At 33.0% G+C, this 16978-nt stretch overlaps 1 protein-coding gene across 2 annotated transcripts in view; it reads right to left on the minus strand.

The window, feature by feature from the left end:
- The window catches only part of CNTLN (centlein), a 245958-nt gene that overhangs the window by 68159 nt on the left and 160821 nt on the right, over positions 1-16978 (minus strand). For both annotated transcript variants that reach the window (XM_006208273.4, XM_072959367.1), the window contains exons 15-18: positions 15267-15802; positions 11505-11682; positions 5469-5559; positions 5169-5392 (exon numbers count right to left, since the gene is read on the minus strand). In XM_006208273.4, coding sequence (XP_006208335.1) covers positions 5169-5392; positions 5469-5559; positions 11505-11682; positions 15267-15802 — 1029 coding nt within the window. The remainder of the gene's footprint in view (positions 1-5168; positions 5393-5468; positions 5560-11504; positions 11683-15266; positions 15803-16978) is intronic.

The raw sequence follows: 16978 nt of genomic DNA on the forward strand, positions 1-16978 counted from the left end.
CTTTTTACTTGTTGTTTTTGTTAACTCTCACACATAGTGACTTGCTTCTGTATGTACAAGGTGATCTTTAATTGTAAACTAATATCTGCATGGGAAACTTGTAGGTTTAAATTGAAGACACTTTCCACCAGAGTAGATTTATAAGCATTTCTGGCCAGGACCCAAGGCAGCCCTGGATTAATGCTGACTCTGGTTCATCTCCCCAGTACTGCTGATGTAAGGCTTGTTATCCAGATCACAGACTGCACTGCTCCCTGGGCATCTCTGTGTATTCTGCTTGCTTAATTAATTCTTACTGCTCTTAGCTTATAGCTTTTCTTTCTTGGGTGGGATATGAGTGGTGCATCTTTTTAGATTTTCTCTATTTTTTGAAAATTCAGCAATGCATCAGAAGTAATTTTTCATTAGGATTTAGTTTTTTAAATATTCTAGTAAATATCTTCCAAGAATATAAACATGTAAGCATAAACTTATAACTACATAATACAGATACTTCTCATGTAAGAGATCTAAGTATAGCCACTATTATGGAGTTTATTATAAACATATTACATGTATTCCCAGAATATATATATTATATGGTTATATCATAATTATATCATAATTGCTACAATAAACTAAACACTGCTGAACATCTGCTTTCAAATTGTTATAATAAGCAGCACTATGTAGATGATCCTTATTCATCTCTGAACCTATTGGATCATATTAATTAGAAAATTAGTCTAAACATGAAACTCTTGGGTCAAAGTGTATAGGTAGTTAAAATTTTAATCAGTATTCCTAAATCACGTCACTGAAACTACCCTACCAACAAAATGTGTAAGTACTTGTTTCCACAAAAAAACTCACCAATGCTGGGCATTATATATTAAACTTCTTTCTCTCCCAACCTAACAACTTTTCCTTGTTAATTTGAAGTGCAACTATTCAAGCATAATCACTGTGAATTACTTCTTATTGAATTTTTGAAGACAGGCCATGTCTAATTATTCTATTAAAACGTCTACTCATTACCTTTGCACATTTTTTTCTACTGGGTGTTTATCACTTTCTTATATATTGTTAAGGGCTACCATTCTTTGAAACATTTTGAAAACACTTACTAGAACTTTGTTTCTTGCTTTTTAATATGCTCAGTGATGACAAACCTTGAAAAATGAGAATGAATTTCCTTTTTTTCTATATAGACAAACTTCATTCAAAACAGTAAAATAAAGTCGATGACGTGTATGTACAGGTATAGAAATGAAACTATAATTTTTAAAAAATAGTAGTGCTCCTGGAGTCAGCACTAAGCTTCCTTAGAAACTATTTTAGATTATGGAAATAATAGTATATTTATAAAATTGATCTAATTTATTCAGTCATAATCTGAATGGTATTCAAGCCATACATACTGTTAAATGTCTCCTTGTAAGCTGAGCCAGGACCTAAACAAAAGGGGAAACCCAGCCACCTAATAAATTCTATCCCAGTGTCCCCAATATAATTTTCTTCTAAATAATTTCCATTATTTGAAATCATCTCATTGATTTGTCTGTGTGTTTACTATTAGTTTCTCCTAAAATACAATTCTAATTTCATGAGGACAGAGAAATTCTCTGTTAATGATCATTGCTCTATACTCAGAAATAAAATATTATAGAGGTTAATCCAACTATATCACTATTCATTTTGAATGTCAATGTTCTAAATATTCTAAATGTACCAATTAAAAGACACCAACTGTCAGAGTGGATCAAGAAATAAAGGCCAACTATATGTCTACAAAAAAACCATCTTAAATATAAAGACACATATATATTAAGTGTAAATGGATGGAGAAAATTTACTATATTAAAACCAATCAAAAGAAAGCTACAGTAGCTATATTAATTACAAACACAGAAGACTTCAAAGCAAGGAAATTTATAAAGGATAAGGAATGGTATCACATAAATATAAAGAGATCAATTCTCCACAAAGACATGACAATCCTTAACATGCATGCATCTGACAACAGAGGATCACCTATGGGACACAAAATCTAATTGAGTTACAAAAAGAATTAAATAATTACACTATCATAGTTGGAGATTTCAATACCTCTCTATCAGAAGTGGACATATCCAAGCAGAAAATCAGTGAGGACACAGCTGAACTCAACTGGAGTTCACAACCAACTAAACATAACTAACATCTATGGACTACTTCAACCAGCCATTATTCTCAAGCTCACATGGAACATTTACCGAGACAGATCACATTCTGAGTCATAAAGACATACCTTACCAAACTTAAAAGAAAAGAAATCATATAATATCTGCTCTCAGACCACTTTGATGGACACCTGAAACTAACACAATATAGTAACACAGCTATATTTAAATAAATAAATAAATAAAATTTACAGTATGTAAAATTCCACAAAAATTTACATTTGATATCTATCAGTTGGTATGTTATACGTAATTATTTAATACCTAACAAAAATATTCAGAATACTTCCTAAAAGGTGGATTTATGGGTAAAGCTGTATTTTCTTTTATAATATGGATTCTAGTAGTTTCCTTCTGTCAGTGAGTCAATGCTGTTTAAAACTATATGATGACATATATGTGACTACAAAGGAGTTCCCACAGCCACACTGTACTTAAGTAGTACTGCTGGAACAAAAAAAGATGACAATTACATCTTGTTATTCTTAAGATTTGGGACTCATTTTTCACATGTTTAGATGTATTATGAGCAAGGCTCTTAAATCAAAGAACTGAGCATTCAAACTGGAAAAGCTAGTTAATATTGTTAGCTTTAACATATTTCTATTTCTTGATGTTCACTTTTGCAATAGTAAAGTGGATATGTTAGGAAAACAAAACCACATTGTTTTAATTAGAAACTAATTTTAAGAAAGTTCACCTTAAGTACATTTTACTTTTTTGAGCTTAATAATAATTGAAGATAAATGCTTCATGTAACAGTGGGTTCTTTACATACCTAAAAATGTTATATCTCTCTTACATTTTACCATAATATTTATTACCTAATCAATTTTTATGTTGGCTGCAGGCTTTATTAATTTGAATAAAGGTTTTGATTACATTCTTCTGTCAACAATGAATTTATTATCAGCAACATTCATGTATATACTACTACATGTCTGTCTATTTTCTTATTTAAAATGAACATTTTAAAAAGTTTTAACTGATATATAATTAACATACCACACTATTCATCTATTTAAAGCATACACTTCAGTGTTTTTTAGTGTATTCCCAGATATGTTCAACCATCACCACAGTCAACTTTAGAACATTTTTATCACTTTAAAAAGAAACGTGTGCACTTTAGCAATCACTCCTATTTTCTTCTTTTACCCAGCCCTAAGCAATCACTAATCTACTTTCTGTCTCTATAGATTTGCCTATTCTGAATATTCTGGATAAATGGAATCACAAGATGTGTGCTCTTTTGCAACTTGTTTTTTTTAGTAGATATAATGTTCTGAAGATTCATCCATGTTGCATCTTATATAAATCCTTAATTAATTTTTCGGGCTTAATTATATGCCATTGTGTGAATATACCACAATTTGTTTATCCATTCACTAACTAATGCACATTTCAGCTGTTTCTACCTTTTGGCAATTACTAATAATGCTGCTAAAAACAATACTGCCTTAACATTTACTATCTTTTTGTACAGCATCTTATGGTAAAACAGAGATGAGGGATTGGGCCTTCTCATTTCTTTCCTGAGTATGCACATAGCTCTGTGAATGCATGTGTCCTCCATATTCCCAAGAATACGTCAGAGCCTTTCAAAACTCTTATGGGCATCTCATTCCCCAGCTTTTCCTTTTAAGCTATTTGATTAATACGTTGTTTGACCTAAACTGGAATCCATCACTTCAGGCAACCTAAAGTTAAAACACTTGCCTACACTGTATTTGACAACCCCATCTACCAACTCCCCTGCCAAGAAGAAGGCTAGTCACACTGAATGATATGAGTCCCTGGGGTCTACCAGGGAACCATCAGACAGGTTATATGGTAATTATTTGGGAATAAGGCTTAAAAGGAGCTCCAGCTCCATTCTGCTTCTTCTGGTAGCTGCCAGGATGCATGGGGAACATGAACCATTATTTTTCCCAAGATACTGCTGAGCTGGGAGAGTGGGAGATGCTGACTAAGGCAAACTAAAATGCCACCAAGTTTTCTGTTCCTATCTAGATACAGGTGTTTTTCTTTAATAAACACTCCTTAGATCCTTGCAAGTACGGCTAATTTCCTGAGTTTCACTGAAGAATTGTAAGTGTTCCCCAATATGCAGTCTCTATAAAATGCTTCATAGTTCTCATGTAAAATACTTTTGTTTGATCTTCAATCTTTTTAAAGATAAGGAATTTATAGCTTAGGAAACTTGTAACTTTCTTGAGCCATCAATTAATTGCCTTAGGAATATTACATTAACCCTTAGAAGACTAGGTTCTGTACCTAGTGTTACAAAAATGTTAATTCCCAACAATCTTTGCCCTTTTTTCCGTTGCTTTTATGGATGAGTAAATTTTCAAGGTCCTTACACTAATAGTGGTACATGCTACAACATGAATGAACTCTGAAAACATTACGCTAAGTGAAAGAAGCATAGCTAAGTTATAGGAACACATCAATATAGATATTTATGTTAAAATCTTCACATTTTATATAAGTATTTGCAAAGATTTGGGGCAATGACTAGTTAATAATGTGATTTATACTGATAAATTCAAAGTTTTAGACATGGGCAAAGAGGCAAGCTAAAAGAATTTATGGAGACCTTTTTTTTAAAATTCCTCAATAAGAGTAAATCTTTAATGACTGTATCTGAATTTTTTTCAATATATGGAGCCTGTTTTTAAAATCTAAGAAACAACACAATAAATATCATACAAAGATGTTAAGATAAAGAAAAAAACTAAGTGGAAAAGGAATTCTAGTAAAATATTTGTCAAAAGATTTGGAGTTCTTGCTATGACCTTATTAAAGAAATCTAAGTATTAAACTTTACATTAGTTAGCATTGCCTGGGAGTTTTTTAAACTCATAGACATGTCTAATGCAAATATGAACCAAACAACACATGTAAAACAGAATATTCACTTTTATAATATAGGTTACTGTAATTTATTTTTAAAGTTCCTTTTACCTTTATTGTCTGCCTGTTTGTCTGAAATCGTTGATCAGACACCTGCTGCTGATGAAGGAGTTTTTCATTGACTTCTTTATATTCTTTAACAGACAGTTCTGCTGCTTTTTTGGCACTGAAAAGTACACTGTTTTGTTGTTGCAAGGATACAATCCGTTCTCGTAATAAAATAATATTGCTACTTGATTTCTGGGCAGTTATATTTTTCCACTTTTCTCTGTTAACTATACAAAAATAATGTTAATTTTTTAACAGTTCATTAAATTTAAAAGACATTGTTAATTTCACATATCTTCTTACCTCTGGTAGGACCTGTTGTATGTGAACTCTTTTGAATATGACCATTCTTCTTTTGAAAAGCTGGCTTTTTGGCATTCTTGTGAAAATAAATCTAAATTTTAAAGTTTCATAAAAATTAATTATTCAATAACATCAAGTGAACCAACATAATATATAATCTTTGTTTACTTAAAAATATATTTGTTTTGTGGAGTAAAAATGTCTGGATAATAAAATTCTACAGTTGACACCAAAAACTTATAAATGAACATAATACATGCACTAAAGTTAACCTAGCAGACAGAAGGTACAAATACAAAACTCAACCCAAAAGTCACAGAAATTTAGCCTAGGGACAGTTTTAAAAGCTATGAATAAAAATCATAAAAGCAACAAAAATAAAATAACAATATTTAATAACTTATTCTCTGGGAATCTTGATCTTTTTCTCAAATACTATTCTCTGTTGTAGACTGATGAATCCCTTCTGACAAATGAAGATAAAACAATGTTGATGATTATAAAGTAACTTTCCTTGAAGCTGCATGTTTTCCTCATGACATTCCAGTACACTGAGGCTAAGTAAAATTAAGTCATGTTGACTTTTGTTCAGAAATGTTTCATCAATCTATAAAACCTTTCCCAAAGCAAAAATTTAAATAGGAATATGTTGCAAAATATTATAAATTCTAATAATAAAATATTTGGCCTTATTTAAGAATTTATTGCCTGGGAAACAGGAACAATATTAATTCAGAAAACTATTTCTTTAAAAAAAGGAATTTTTTTCAAAGAACCCAATTCAGGAACAAATAAATAATTATGGTAAAAGTGGAAGGAAAAAATAAATTTGACTGAATGTTACTTTGACAATGAGCTATATATTTTATACTGATGAATATATAAATTACACTATATTATATATAAGGCATGGCCCTAAAGTAATAAAACTGATTTATTAACACAAATACCAGAAACTCCTATCTAAGATAGGGTTTTCCTTTAAACTAATTACTTTCCTTTAAACAAACTATGTTTCATTTCTCAAAGTATTTTTAAAATGTCTCATTTGAACTTGTCTTCAGAACCAGTATATAAGATGCATTTTTAAATGTTTCATTGCTTTCTTACGATTCAATTAATATTATATCATGTACTAATTACTATAAAAAGATCCAAAACAGAACCACCAAATTACCAATATCAGTTACCATACTTGGCATCAAATTAATTGGACCTAAAATAAAAGAGACTTTCATTTACTTTGAAGCAAGCACACTTAAAGTCTGTTTTAAACATGAGAAAGTGTTAAGGGAAATTCTGAGGCCAAAAATAAAGCAAAGCAAGAATCCAGTGAGACTAATGACAAAGAAGCCAGCAACATACAGGACAACTGATAATCCCTTGTGACCCTGAAATTCCATATAAATAGCAAATCAGAATATAGAAACCTGTAAAGAAAGCCTAGGTCCCAACTCAAGATGAGAAATTTGAAGTCACGAAGCTAAGCTATTGTATATATCAATAGCCTGTACCTTTTTTTTATTGCTGAATAGTATTTCATGGTATGGATGTATCACACTTTGACTAATCAGCTATTGAAGAAAATTTTGGTTGTTGCAGTTTTTATCTACTACAAATAAAGCTGTCACGACCATTCATATACAGGATTTTTGGTAAACATAAATTTTCATTTCTATGCAATGTGTCCAAGAGTGAGATAGCTGGGTTGTATGGTAAGTCTATGATTAGTTTTTTTAAAAAAAGGAACTGCCGTTTCCAACAGTGCTGTACCACTCTGTATTCACACTAGCACTGTATGAGAGATCCAGTTTCTCTGCATCCGTGTCAGCACTTGGTATTGTTTCATATTAGCTATTAGATGTGTATCTCATTAGGGTCTTAATATGCATTTGCCTAATTGGTAATGATGTTGAACATCTTTATATGTGCTTTTTTGCCATCCATTTATCCTTTTCAGTGAAATGTCTGTTCATGTCTTTTGCCTGTTTTCAAATTGAATTGTTCGATTTTCCATTGTTGAGTTTGAAAAAAATCCTTATGTATCCAACACACCAATCTTCTGTCAAATATATGGTTTACAAATACTTCCTCCCAGTCTGTAGCATTTTTTATCTTCTTAATAGGGTCTTTCACAAAGTTCTTAATTTTGATGAAGTCTAATTAATTGATATTGTCTTTTAGGGATCATGATTTTGATATTATGTCCAAAAACTCCTCAGCAAGCCCAAACTCTTTTATGTTTCCTTCTGAAAGTTTTATATTTGTTTTACATATATATCTGTGATCTATTTCAAATTAATTTTTGCATAAGGTGTGAAGTTTAGGTATAGGTTCATTTTATTGCCTAGGGATCTCCAATTGCTCCAGCACTATTTGTTGAATAGCACTATCCTTCTTCTATTGAACTGCTTTTGCAACTTTGTCAAAATCATTTGTTCATACTTGTGGATGCATTGCATCCATCATGTGAGTAATACATTCATTCCCCACTTGTTGAGTGTTCTGTGTCATTAGTCTTGACATCAAATTAACTGGTGAGGACTGATGACATCCTCTGTGGGGTGAACACAAAATAGTTATCTTATTTTTTGGATAAAATTTCCATCTGGTTCTATTTTATATCTTCTATTTCTTTGATAAGACTTTCTGTTTCACTCTTATTTCAAGCCTGTTAGCAAATGCTTATTGAAGCATTTTTATGACAGCTACCTTAAAATGCTGTCATATAGTTTGAACATCTGTGTCATTTTGCTTCTGGCTTTTGCTGTTGATCATCTGTTTTTTTTTTCATTCAAGTTGAGGTGTTTCTGGTTGCTAGGTATGGTGAATGATTTTCAGTTGTATCCTGGACATTATGGGTATTATGTTTCAAGACTCTGGATCTTATTTAAATCTTATGTTTTGGTAGGCCTCCCCTGATGTCACATGTATGGGATGAGGGAGTACTAACTCATTACTGTCAGTTGGGGATGGAAGTCCAGTCTCTGCTGACACCCTAGATAGGGAGGGGCACCTCATTACTACTTGGTGAGAGTGAAAGTTCAGGCTCCCCACAGACCTCTGCTGATACCACCCTGGTTGGGATACAGAGCATGGCCTTGTTTCTGCTCCTAACTTGACCTCTACTGACACCATGGGGAGAGGGTGGGAGGCTTTATAGATATAGGAGGTGATGAAAGTCTGCATCTCTACCCTTGACCTCTGAAAAATCCCTACTAGAAAGGGAAAAGGAACATCTCTTTTTTGTGGATGAAGATGGATGTCCAGCTCCCTGTATGGTCTCTAATGACATAAAAGGAGGGAGTGATTACTATTGGCCCCTCATGTGACCCTGACAGAAGGAGGAGGGATGCCTTTTCATAGCCAGGTGAGAGCAAAGTCTAGGTTCCCCACTGGGTCTTTACTGGTCGGGTAGAGGTAGAGTTGCAATTTTTCCCATGGTGATTGGTTCAAGAAGGACAGTTACTGTGTAAAAGTTTTCTGTCTCTCTGGGCTGTCACTTTGATTAGAGAAAACAGGATTTTATAGGGGGCTTTTATCCTCTGACCAACTGGCATTTCCAAGCTGCAGGTTTCTTCAGCACCCAGGCCAGGATGTATGAGGCAAAATGAAGACCCAGAGAACTTATCAACTATGTTGTTCCTCGAGTTCTGAGATCCCTAGCTGGTGTGTCTCCTTTACCTTTCAGAGTCTTCTTATTGTTTTATTATTAATTTATATTGATATAGTCCCTATCAAAATCTCAAAGGATATTTTTGTGAGAAACTGCTTATAAATTCATTTTGAAGGGTAAAGGACCAAGAACATTGAAGAGACTCTGAAGGAAAACATGATGGGCAATTTGCTCTATTATCAACAAGACTACTATAAACTAACAGTAATGAGACAGTATGATATAGATTAATACACCGATGGAACAGAAGAAAAAGTCTAGAGACATACCTACATGTATATGCACCTTTGATTTACAACAAAGGTGGTGCTGTTGAACATAGTGGGGAAAAATGTGAAACTTAACCCTACCTTATACTACATGCAGAAATCAATGCCAGACATAGACATGAACATCAAAACAGTAAGTCAGATAATACAGGAAAAGATAACAAGTAAAGTAGTATAAAAAATATCTAAGCTGTAGTAGGTAAAAAATTAATATATAGAACACAAAAAGTCCTATTCATACAGGCAAAAAAATTGTTGAATTTGGTCACACTAGAATTATGATGTTTTATTCCCCAAAAGACTCCACGAAAAAAGAGTGAAAAGACACAGCACGGAATAGGGCAAGATATCTGCAATGTATACAATCAACAAAAGGCTCCTAAGCAGCATATTTAAGAACTTCCACAGTTGAATAAGAAAAAGGCAGACAATTCATTTGTAAAATGGGCAGAGACTTGACGAAGCAATTCACTAAAGAATTCCAAATGGTCAATAATTGTAAGTAGTACTTACCAGCATATTTGTAATCACTGAAATGTAAATTAAACCCACAATGATATACCTCAACATACATACAAAACTGGCTGAGATGAGAAGAACTAACATACTGAATGTTGACGAGTAGCAGTAAAAATGGTCATAGTCTGTTGGTGGATGCAATAAATTGGCACAACATTTGGAAAATAATATTATCAACTAAATCTCAGAAACACATAATCTATGGTGCAGTAATTCCACCTGTAGGTATTTCATTACAGAAATGCCCATATTTGTACCATAAAAGACATTTACAAGAATATTCATTACAACATTTGCAAGAAATCCAAACTGAAGCAACCCCAAATTTAGCAGTAGAATGGATAAATAAGTTGTGGTGTATTTGAACAATGAAATACTTTATACAACAATAAGAATGAATGAACTCCACATAATGCTGAACAAAGGAAGGCCAGACACAAAAGAAGACATACCTTACTGATTCCATAAAGTTCAAAAATAGGCAAAATTAACCATAATATTAGGAGAAATAAAATTATGAAGAATACAAGGGGGATAATTAATTTAAAGTTAAAATAATGTTTATCTTTGGAGTTGATAGAAAGTTTCTAATATTTTCCAAACACAATTGGTATAATTTGGCCAACTGTTATTTTCTGACTTCCAACAACATACATAGATCTATTCAAAGTAGTTTACACTATACTCTCTTATTTTATGAATGGAATTATGAGTTACTTTATTTATAAACTCATTAAGCTGCACATAAATAAATGCAACTAAACAAAATTCCAAAGCAAATAATGCGTGGCAAGTTGGAGATTTCTGTAAAATATATTTATCAACCAACCACTCAATCAGCAGGTACTCAGCATGTAATTCTTCATCTAAACTTTATTCTGGCAGTCACTAAAATAAACTGGTGTCATCCTTGAACTTTTTCCTTCAAAGTTCTGGCTAGATCTCAAAAAAAAAAACAAACAAACCACTTTTGGATTTGATTTTTAAAGAACACTATAGTTTAGCTCAAAGATAATCTGTTTTTTTAAAAACAAAAAGAATTATCTTTCCCCAGATTTTCACTGATTTATGCTGAATTGATAAACTTTTTGGTGACATGATGTACCAGTGGTAAGAATTATTGAATAAGTTGTTTTGGAACATCAATAGTTTAATATTTAAAATACACTGGGGAATAAAATAGGAATCAGAAATTAAAGACTTAAGACTAAATAATTTATTATCATGAAGGCTAATATAAAAACGGAATTTTCTTCTCTTCATATATTTCACATACCTGAAAACAGTAATGAGCTTATTATCACCTTTATTTACTTATTTTCTGACTGAGATATAAATTTCTTAAGATTTATATTTAGGAAAATAATATCCACTTCTATTTTCATCTACACAAAAGACTAAAAATTAGTACTTAAAATTATTTAAAAGTGAGTATTTTCAGTGCATACTTCAAAAATATCAATTTTTTAAGGTTTCAAATTAAATCACTGGCAACAAAAATTGATTTAAGGTATGCAGCATGAGCTAAAATTAAAAACATTGCTTATAATTAAGCAAAACTGTGTCATGTACCTTTGAGGTCTTGCCATCTACATTTGGATATATTTGTACTATTTCTTTTCCTTGCACTTGGCTGTCTTCTGTTTGGTCATTTTCTTTCTGGTCTCTTCTATCTTCTGTAGGACTTATTTCCTGGGATGTTTCTACAATAATTGTTCCCAAATTCTGTAAGGTCTGCGTTTCAGAATCACTGATTTTGGGGAAAAGGGGGCATAAAACCCAAGAAGAAGAGTCATTAAATATATGTCTTTTAAGTTCAAGACCAAATAATATCATAGCACGTGTTGCATATATAGCTATAAGTTTAATTTGAGCATTTACTGGTTCTCATTGTTAAGAGAGAATCAGTCAAAATATATTGAGAGAAAATTAATCTAAATGTATTTTACAAAATTACAAAATCTCATCAAAAAGTTAGATTATCTAGTATCACATGCCTGCTGGCATCACAGCTATAGTATTTCTCCCAGGGTTCACTCAGTAAACACTCATTTTAACACTTCCAGGGTTAGAAAACTCACTACTTTCTGTGCCAGGGCAGAAAGCTTTAATAGTTCTAACAGAAAGTTTTCTTTTAGACAAGTACAAAATTTGAATCTCTGAGCCTTATAATACCCACTGACCCCAGTTTCATCTCTTATGAGTATTCATCATTCAATATAATACTTGTTAAGCACCACTCTTCTGGGCACAAGGGATAAAGTAGTGAGTGAAAAAATTAGATAAAAATATTTTCCTTCATGTAGCTTCATCCTACTGGGGTGGGGGTACAGGTAACAAATAAGGGGAATAAGTTATATACATATATATATAGTATGTTAATAGTTTGTATTAAAGAAAAAATAAAGCAATAGAGGAACATGTAAGTCCAGTTCCTTTTCCATGTGGATGATCTTTTAATTATTTGGACATAATTATATGATGCTTTCAACGTCTCTAAGAAAAACATACCTTGCTTATTCAAATATTCCTAATATGAATGTTTTTAAGATGCTTTCCCACTCTGGTCCCTCTTGAATGTACACCAGCTTATTTTGATGGAGCATTATGTCCAGAATTCAATTTCATATTCCAAGTGTACTAAGTACTATGAGAAGTACTTAGTAGCACTCCTGGTAGATGCAGACTAAAATTGTGTAAGCTTTTCCAGTAAGCATATCATACTGTAGCCTCATACAGGATTTAACAAAAATTCTTATGTATGCTGTTATAAAGTCTGATATTTTTCCTGTTGCATAGTTGAATAATTGGTATTTTATAGCCAAATAAAGGACTCTGTAGTCTTTTAGATAACTATATCTTTCCAGTCTATTGAGATTTTTGGGAATTGTGATTCTATTTTGTATTTTCCAGCACTTTCAATGTCACATTATCCACAAATTTGATAAACATGGTTTGCTGAAATTCTGTTTTTCTTCTTCAAGGCATTAACAACTCCTCCTGATTATCACTCATCACTGAAAGAGCACTGATAAAAGTAATTCATGTATCAGAACCCACTAAATGCAGGCTGCCCCAGTGGCCCGGCCCGTATCAGAAATTGGAACCTGAACTATGGGAAATGCCTCACTATCAAGGAAACCTAACATACACCAGTCACAGACCTGCAACTCAGCTTTATCTAGTTTACTTTACTCTAGAAAATAGGACCTGCTACCGTTACAAGAAAATCCCTGACCTCCTAGCCAATCATACCCTGTTTCTGCTTTCTCTCTTCTAATGCTCTATAAAACTCCCCCTTGCACCAAATCCTTCGAAGAGTGTTTCTGAGCTTGTTAGGCACTGTACTCCCCCAATCCACACGTGTTTTCCTGTGAATAAAGGTCTTCATACTTGTTAATAAATCGCGTTATTTTTGTCATTTGACAGCATGCTCTTGTAATGCTATTCAACTATGGGAAATAAATAATAAGGTAATAATTATATAAGATAGTATTTTATATCCAAATATACAAAGGGCAAAGTTCTTTTTTCCTTAGTATCCAAGGAAATTTCTTATATTTCAGATTATGAAAAGCTAAAAGGAATAGAATGTTCTGAAGCCCTGAAGCTTCATTGCGGGATTTCTAATTGTTTGAGAATTCTTTACAGCTGAGTGAATCCTGAAACTGTTCTGTCAAGCAGGAAATGTAACACTTAATCCTCACAGAGTAAAACTGAGTTTCACTGCTAAATAACTTAAATGACAATCCTATGTTTTAAGAGATATCGTGTGATACATCTCCCAAAATATGTGACCCTCTGCATATGCACTGGCAAAATGAAACTGAACTGAGTGTATTCCTTAACCTTCATGTATTTATTCACACATACACATGAGTAAATATGCACCACTATTTTATGAAGAGTGTGGTAGTAGCAACTAACTGGGATATAATTAGTAGATGAAACCAGAATTTCCTTGAAGACAGATAAATGCTTAGTGGGTTTTAAGCTAAGTAGGATTTTATCTCTAATTGCTTTTTTGAGAACAACGAAGAAAACCTTAGAAGAAGTAACAAAGAAATAGGAATGCAGATTTGGTCTTTCTTCTTTATATTCATAAATTTGTTCTTAAGTTTTTCACCAGCTTAAGGACAAGAGGCTTGACCAATGATCATTTAAAACACAGGTTCCCAAACTTGTCTGCATATTGGAATTAACTGTAGAGCTTCAAAAAAAAAAATACCAAACTTGTAACCCATTCCAGAAGTATGATTTAACTGTTTTGAGATGTGGCTGGAGCTTTGGAATTTTTATAAGATCCCCAGGTGATTCTAACATGCAAACAACAACTTTGAGAACTGCATTTTAAAGTAAGTTTCAGTTCTATGTCTACGATTAAGAAAACTATCCAAAAACATCCCAAATCTGAAACAGACCACTACTGCGAATTTAAAAAAAAAAGTGAAAATAAAAGGAAAATATATACTATTGTAAAATAAGACCAACTATGGAAAATTGTTCCGTTTGTCCGTTAGCAATTCTGGCAACATTAAACTTCCCTATTATCTATGTATAAAAGGAGGTGTTCTATTATCCATTTGCTTTTGTGGTTTTACTGATTGCTTCAAGTGCGAATATGAATGTATAGCCAGGGGTAAGGGAAAGAAATATTATAGATTTTTAGTATTCCCCTGTTGCTATTCACTAGGGGTTATATAACTTAAGACTAGGAATCTGTAGAGCTTTAACTTTAAAGAACTAATTTTTAACCACCATTCAATTAAAGTTAGTACAATGACTTTGCATAATACATACATGAAATAATTAGTGAAGATGGTTCTTAATTTAAAGGATGTTAAACAGCTTGTAGACATCTGGTAACAAGCTGAAATGGGTCATTCAAAATTTATCTAACTAAATTAAGGGGAAAAAATGTTTCTCCTCCCAGGTTGCCATGTCACAAGATAACTAAACCGACTTAGTAGGCTTGCCTGGGAATCCTTAGCTGTCAGTGGTGAATATGCAAAGGGCCAGCAAATTAAATCAACCTGCCAAACTGTCAATTTCAAGCCTCATGACTGCATGAAAATAGCATCACTGGAAGAAATCAAGCATTGCCTTCTTTTGGGTTTCCTGGCACCTATTCAAATACTCATGCAGTTGTGGCTAATTTTGCATGCAAATTTCAGTCAATAAGCTCAGAACAAGACCTCCCAAGATATTTCAAAGGATCTGACAGTATTTTTTCTGAATACCAAATCGACAGTAGTTGAAATTCAATCTCCATTTTCTGGTGCTTTACATATGTACAATGTCCCCACCGCAGAGCTAAGTTAATGAGAGCCTTACCTGCTTTCACTCACATCCTCCCAGTCGTCCTTGCTGAGGTTCTCAAACATATTGCTCATAACCTTGATGGAGTGATTGAGAACCGTATGGTAACGACCCACAGAGCACTTTTTCTTGGCGGCTTTAAATTTAACCTTAGTAGTGGTGGTCTTACAAGCAGACTCTCCTGATCTGACTTTCGTGGTGGCCATCTCAGATTTAGCTTGGTCTGCTGAACGCTGTAATTTCTCCACTGAATTCATCAGCTCTTCATTTTCATTTCTCAACCCATCAGTTTCTGCCACTTGTCTCCTTAAGGAAGTGACTTCTGCCTCCAGCTCACTGATTTTTACTTGAAGTTCAGCTTTGTCTTTTTCTACATCTTGACTTCCCTTCTGTAACTGTTCTAGCTCTTTTTCTCTGGTCTTTGCATCTTCTTGCTGCTGTTCTATGAGGGATTTCAGGAAATCATTTTCTTTTATTAATTTTTTATTCCCTTCTTTTAGTTTTCTAGACCTTTTCTCAAAAGATTTTAGCCGATTTTCCAATTCAATGACCTAAACAGAAGAGTTTAATTTATTTTAAAAGTAGAATCATGCAGAGGGAATAGGACACAGAGAGGAATGTTAACAAACAGATTGTGATAGATTCCTCCCTGTCTACACACCGAGTTCATACTACAGTTATCTACAGTAATGGTTCCCTTCCTGGAATAGATCCTCTATCTTCATTCTTTTAGGCATTTGGGGGTAAGATCAAAGTTTCTACCTGAGTCTTTTGGGCCTTGATTGTTTTCAGCTCAAAATAATCCACATGCCAAAGAGACTTTCTACAGTATATTTCATCGTTTACTAAAAATTTTAATAAACATGATCTCTTCTGATAATCTCAAAAACATGTGAGGTAAGTACAGCCAATAATTATCTTCCTAGGAGAGGAAATGGAAGCTTTGAAAACCTAACATATAGAGGTAAACATTTCCTGGTTTAAACAGGGATTCAAATTCAGGATTTTGTGCCCATCCCACTACTCCACAAACCATATGGGAAAGGAGAGTTACCCAGATGTATACGGAAAATGAACAAAGAGCTGGGATCAAGAAAGAAAGAGTGAGACAAGAAACCTTTATGTAAAGGTATTACTCGTGACCTGGAGTAGAGGTATACAAGTTTGCACCAGACTGTCGTAGACCTCTGTATACTTTTGTGAATCAAATTCTATTGTTCCTTCTCAATACATATACTTTATTGGAGAGCTGAATAATGTGACAAAAAACACAGTGTTCAAGAATACATGAACATTTTTACTTCTTTCAAAATACTATATCATCAAATTATATTCTCCAATTAGTCAAAAACGCTACAAAAAATAAGGAGTACCATCTTTTTATAATCTCTTCGGTTTCTCTCGGTCATTTTTAATCACTTCCCAAAACAGTATACTTCTCATAAACATACTTTAAAATACTTTAGCATCTTAGATTCAGGGTGGACTGAGTAGAAGAGACTGTATTTTTTAAAATTTACTTTATGGAAACATGCAATTACACTTAAAAATGATTTTTGGCAGGGGTGATACAAAAATATTAGTAAGAAGTAGTTGGTCTATGGGAAACTTAATTTTGAGTTTGGTATGGATCTCACTTCTACCTCTAGTTGCTTTACCTGGTGAAGTATTTAACTCATTTTACTTTTAGTTTCCTCATCTGTGAGATGGAAATAGTAATAGCTATC

This window comes from Vicugna pacos, chromosome 4, assembly GCF_048564905.1.
Source record: "Vicugna pacos chromosome 4, VicPac4, whole genome shotgun sequence".
Taxonomy (NCBI): Eukaryota; Metazoa; Chordata; class Mammalia; order Artiodactyla; family Camelidae; genus Vicugna; species Vicugna pacos.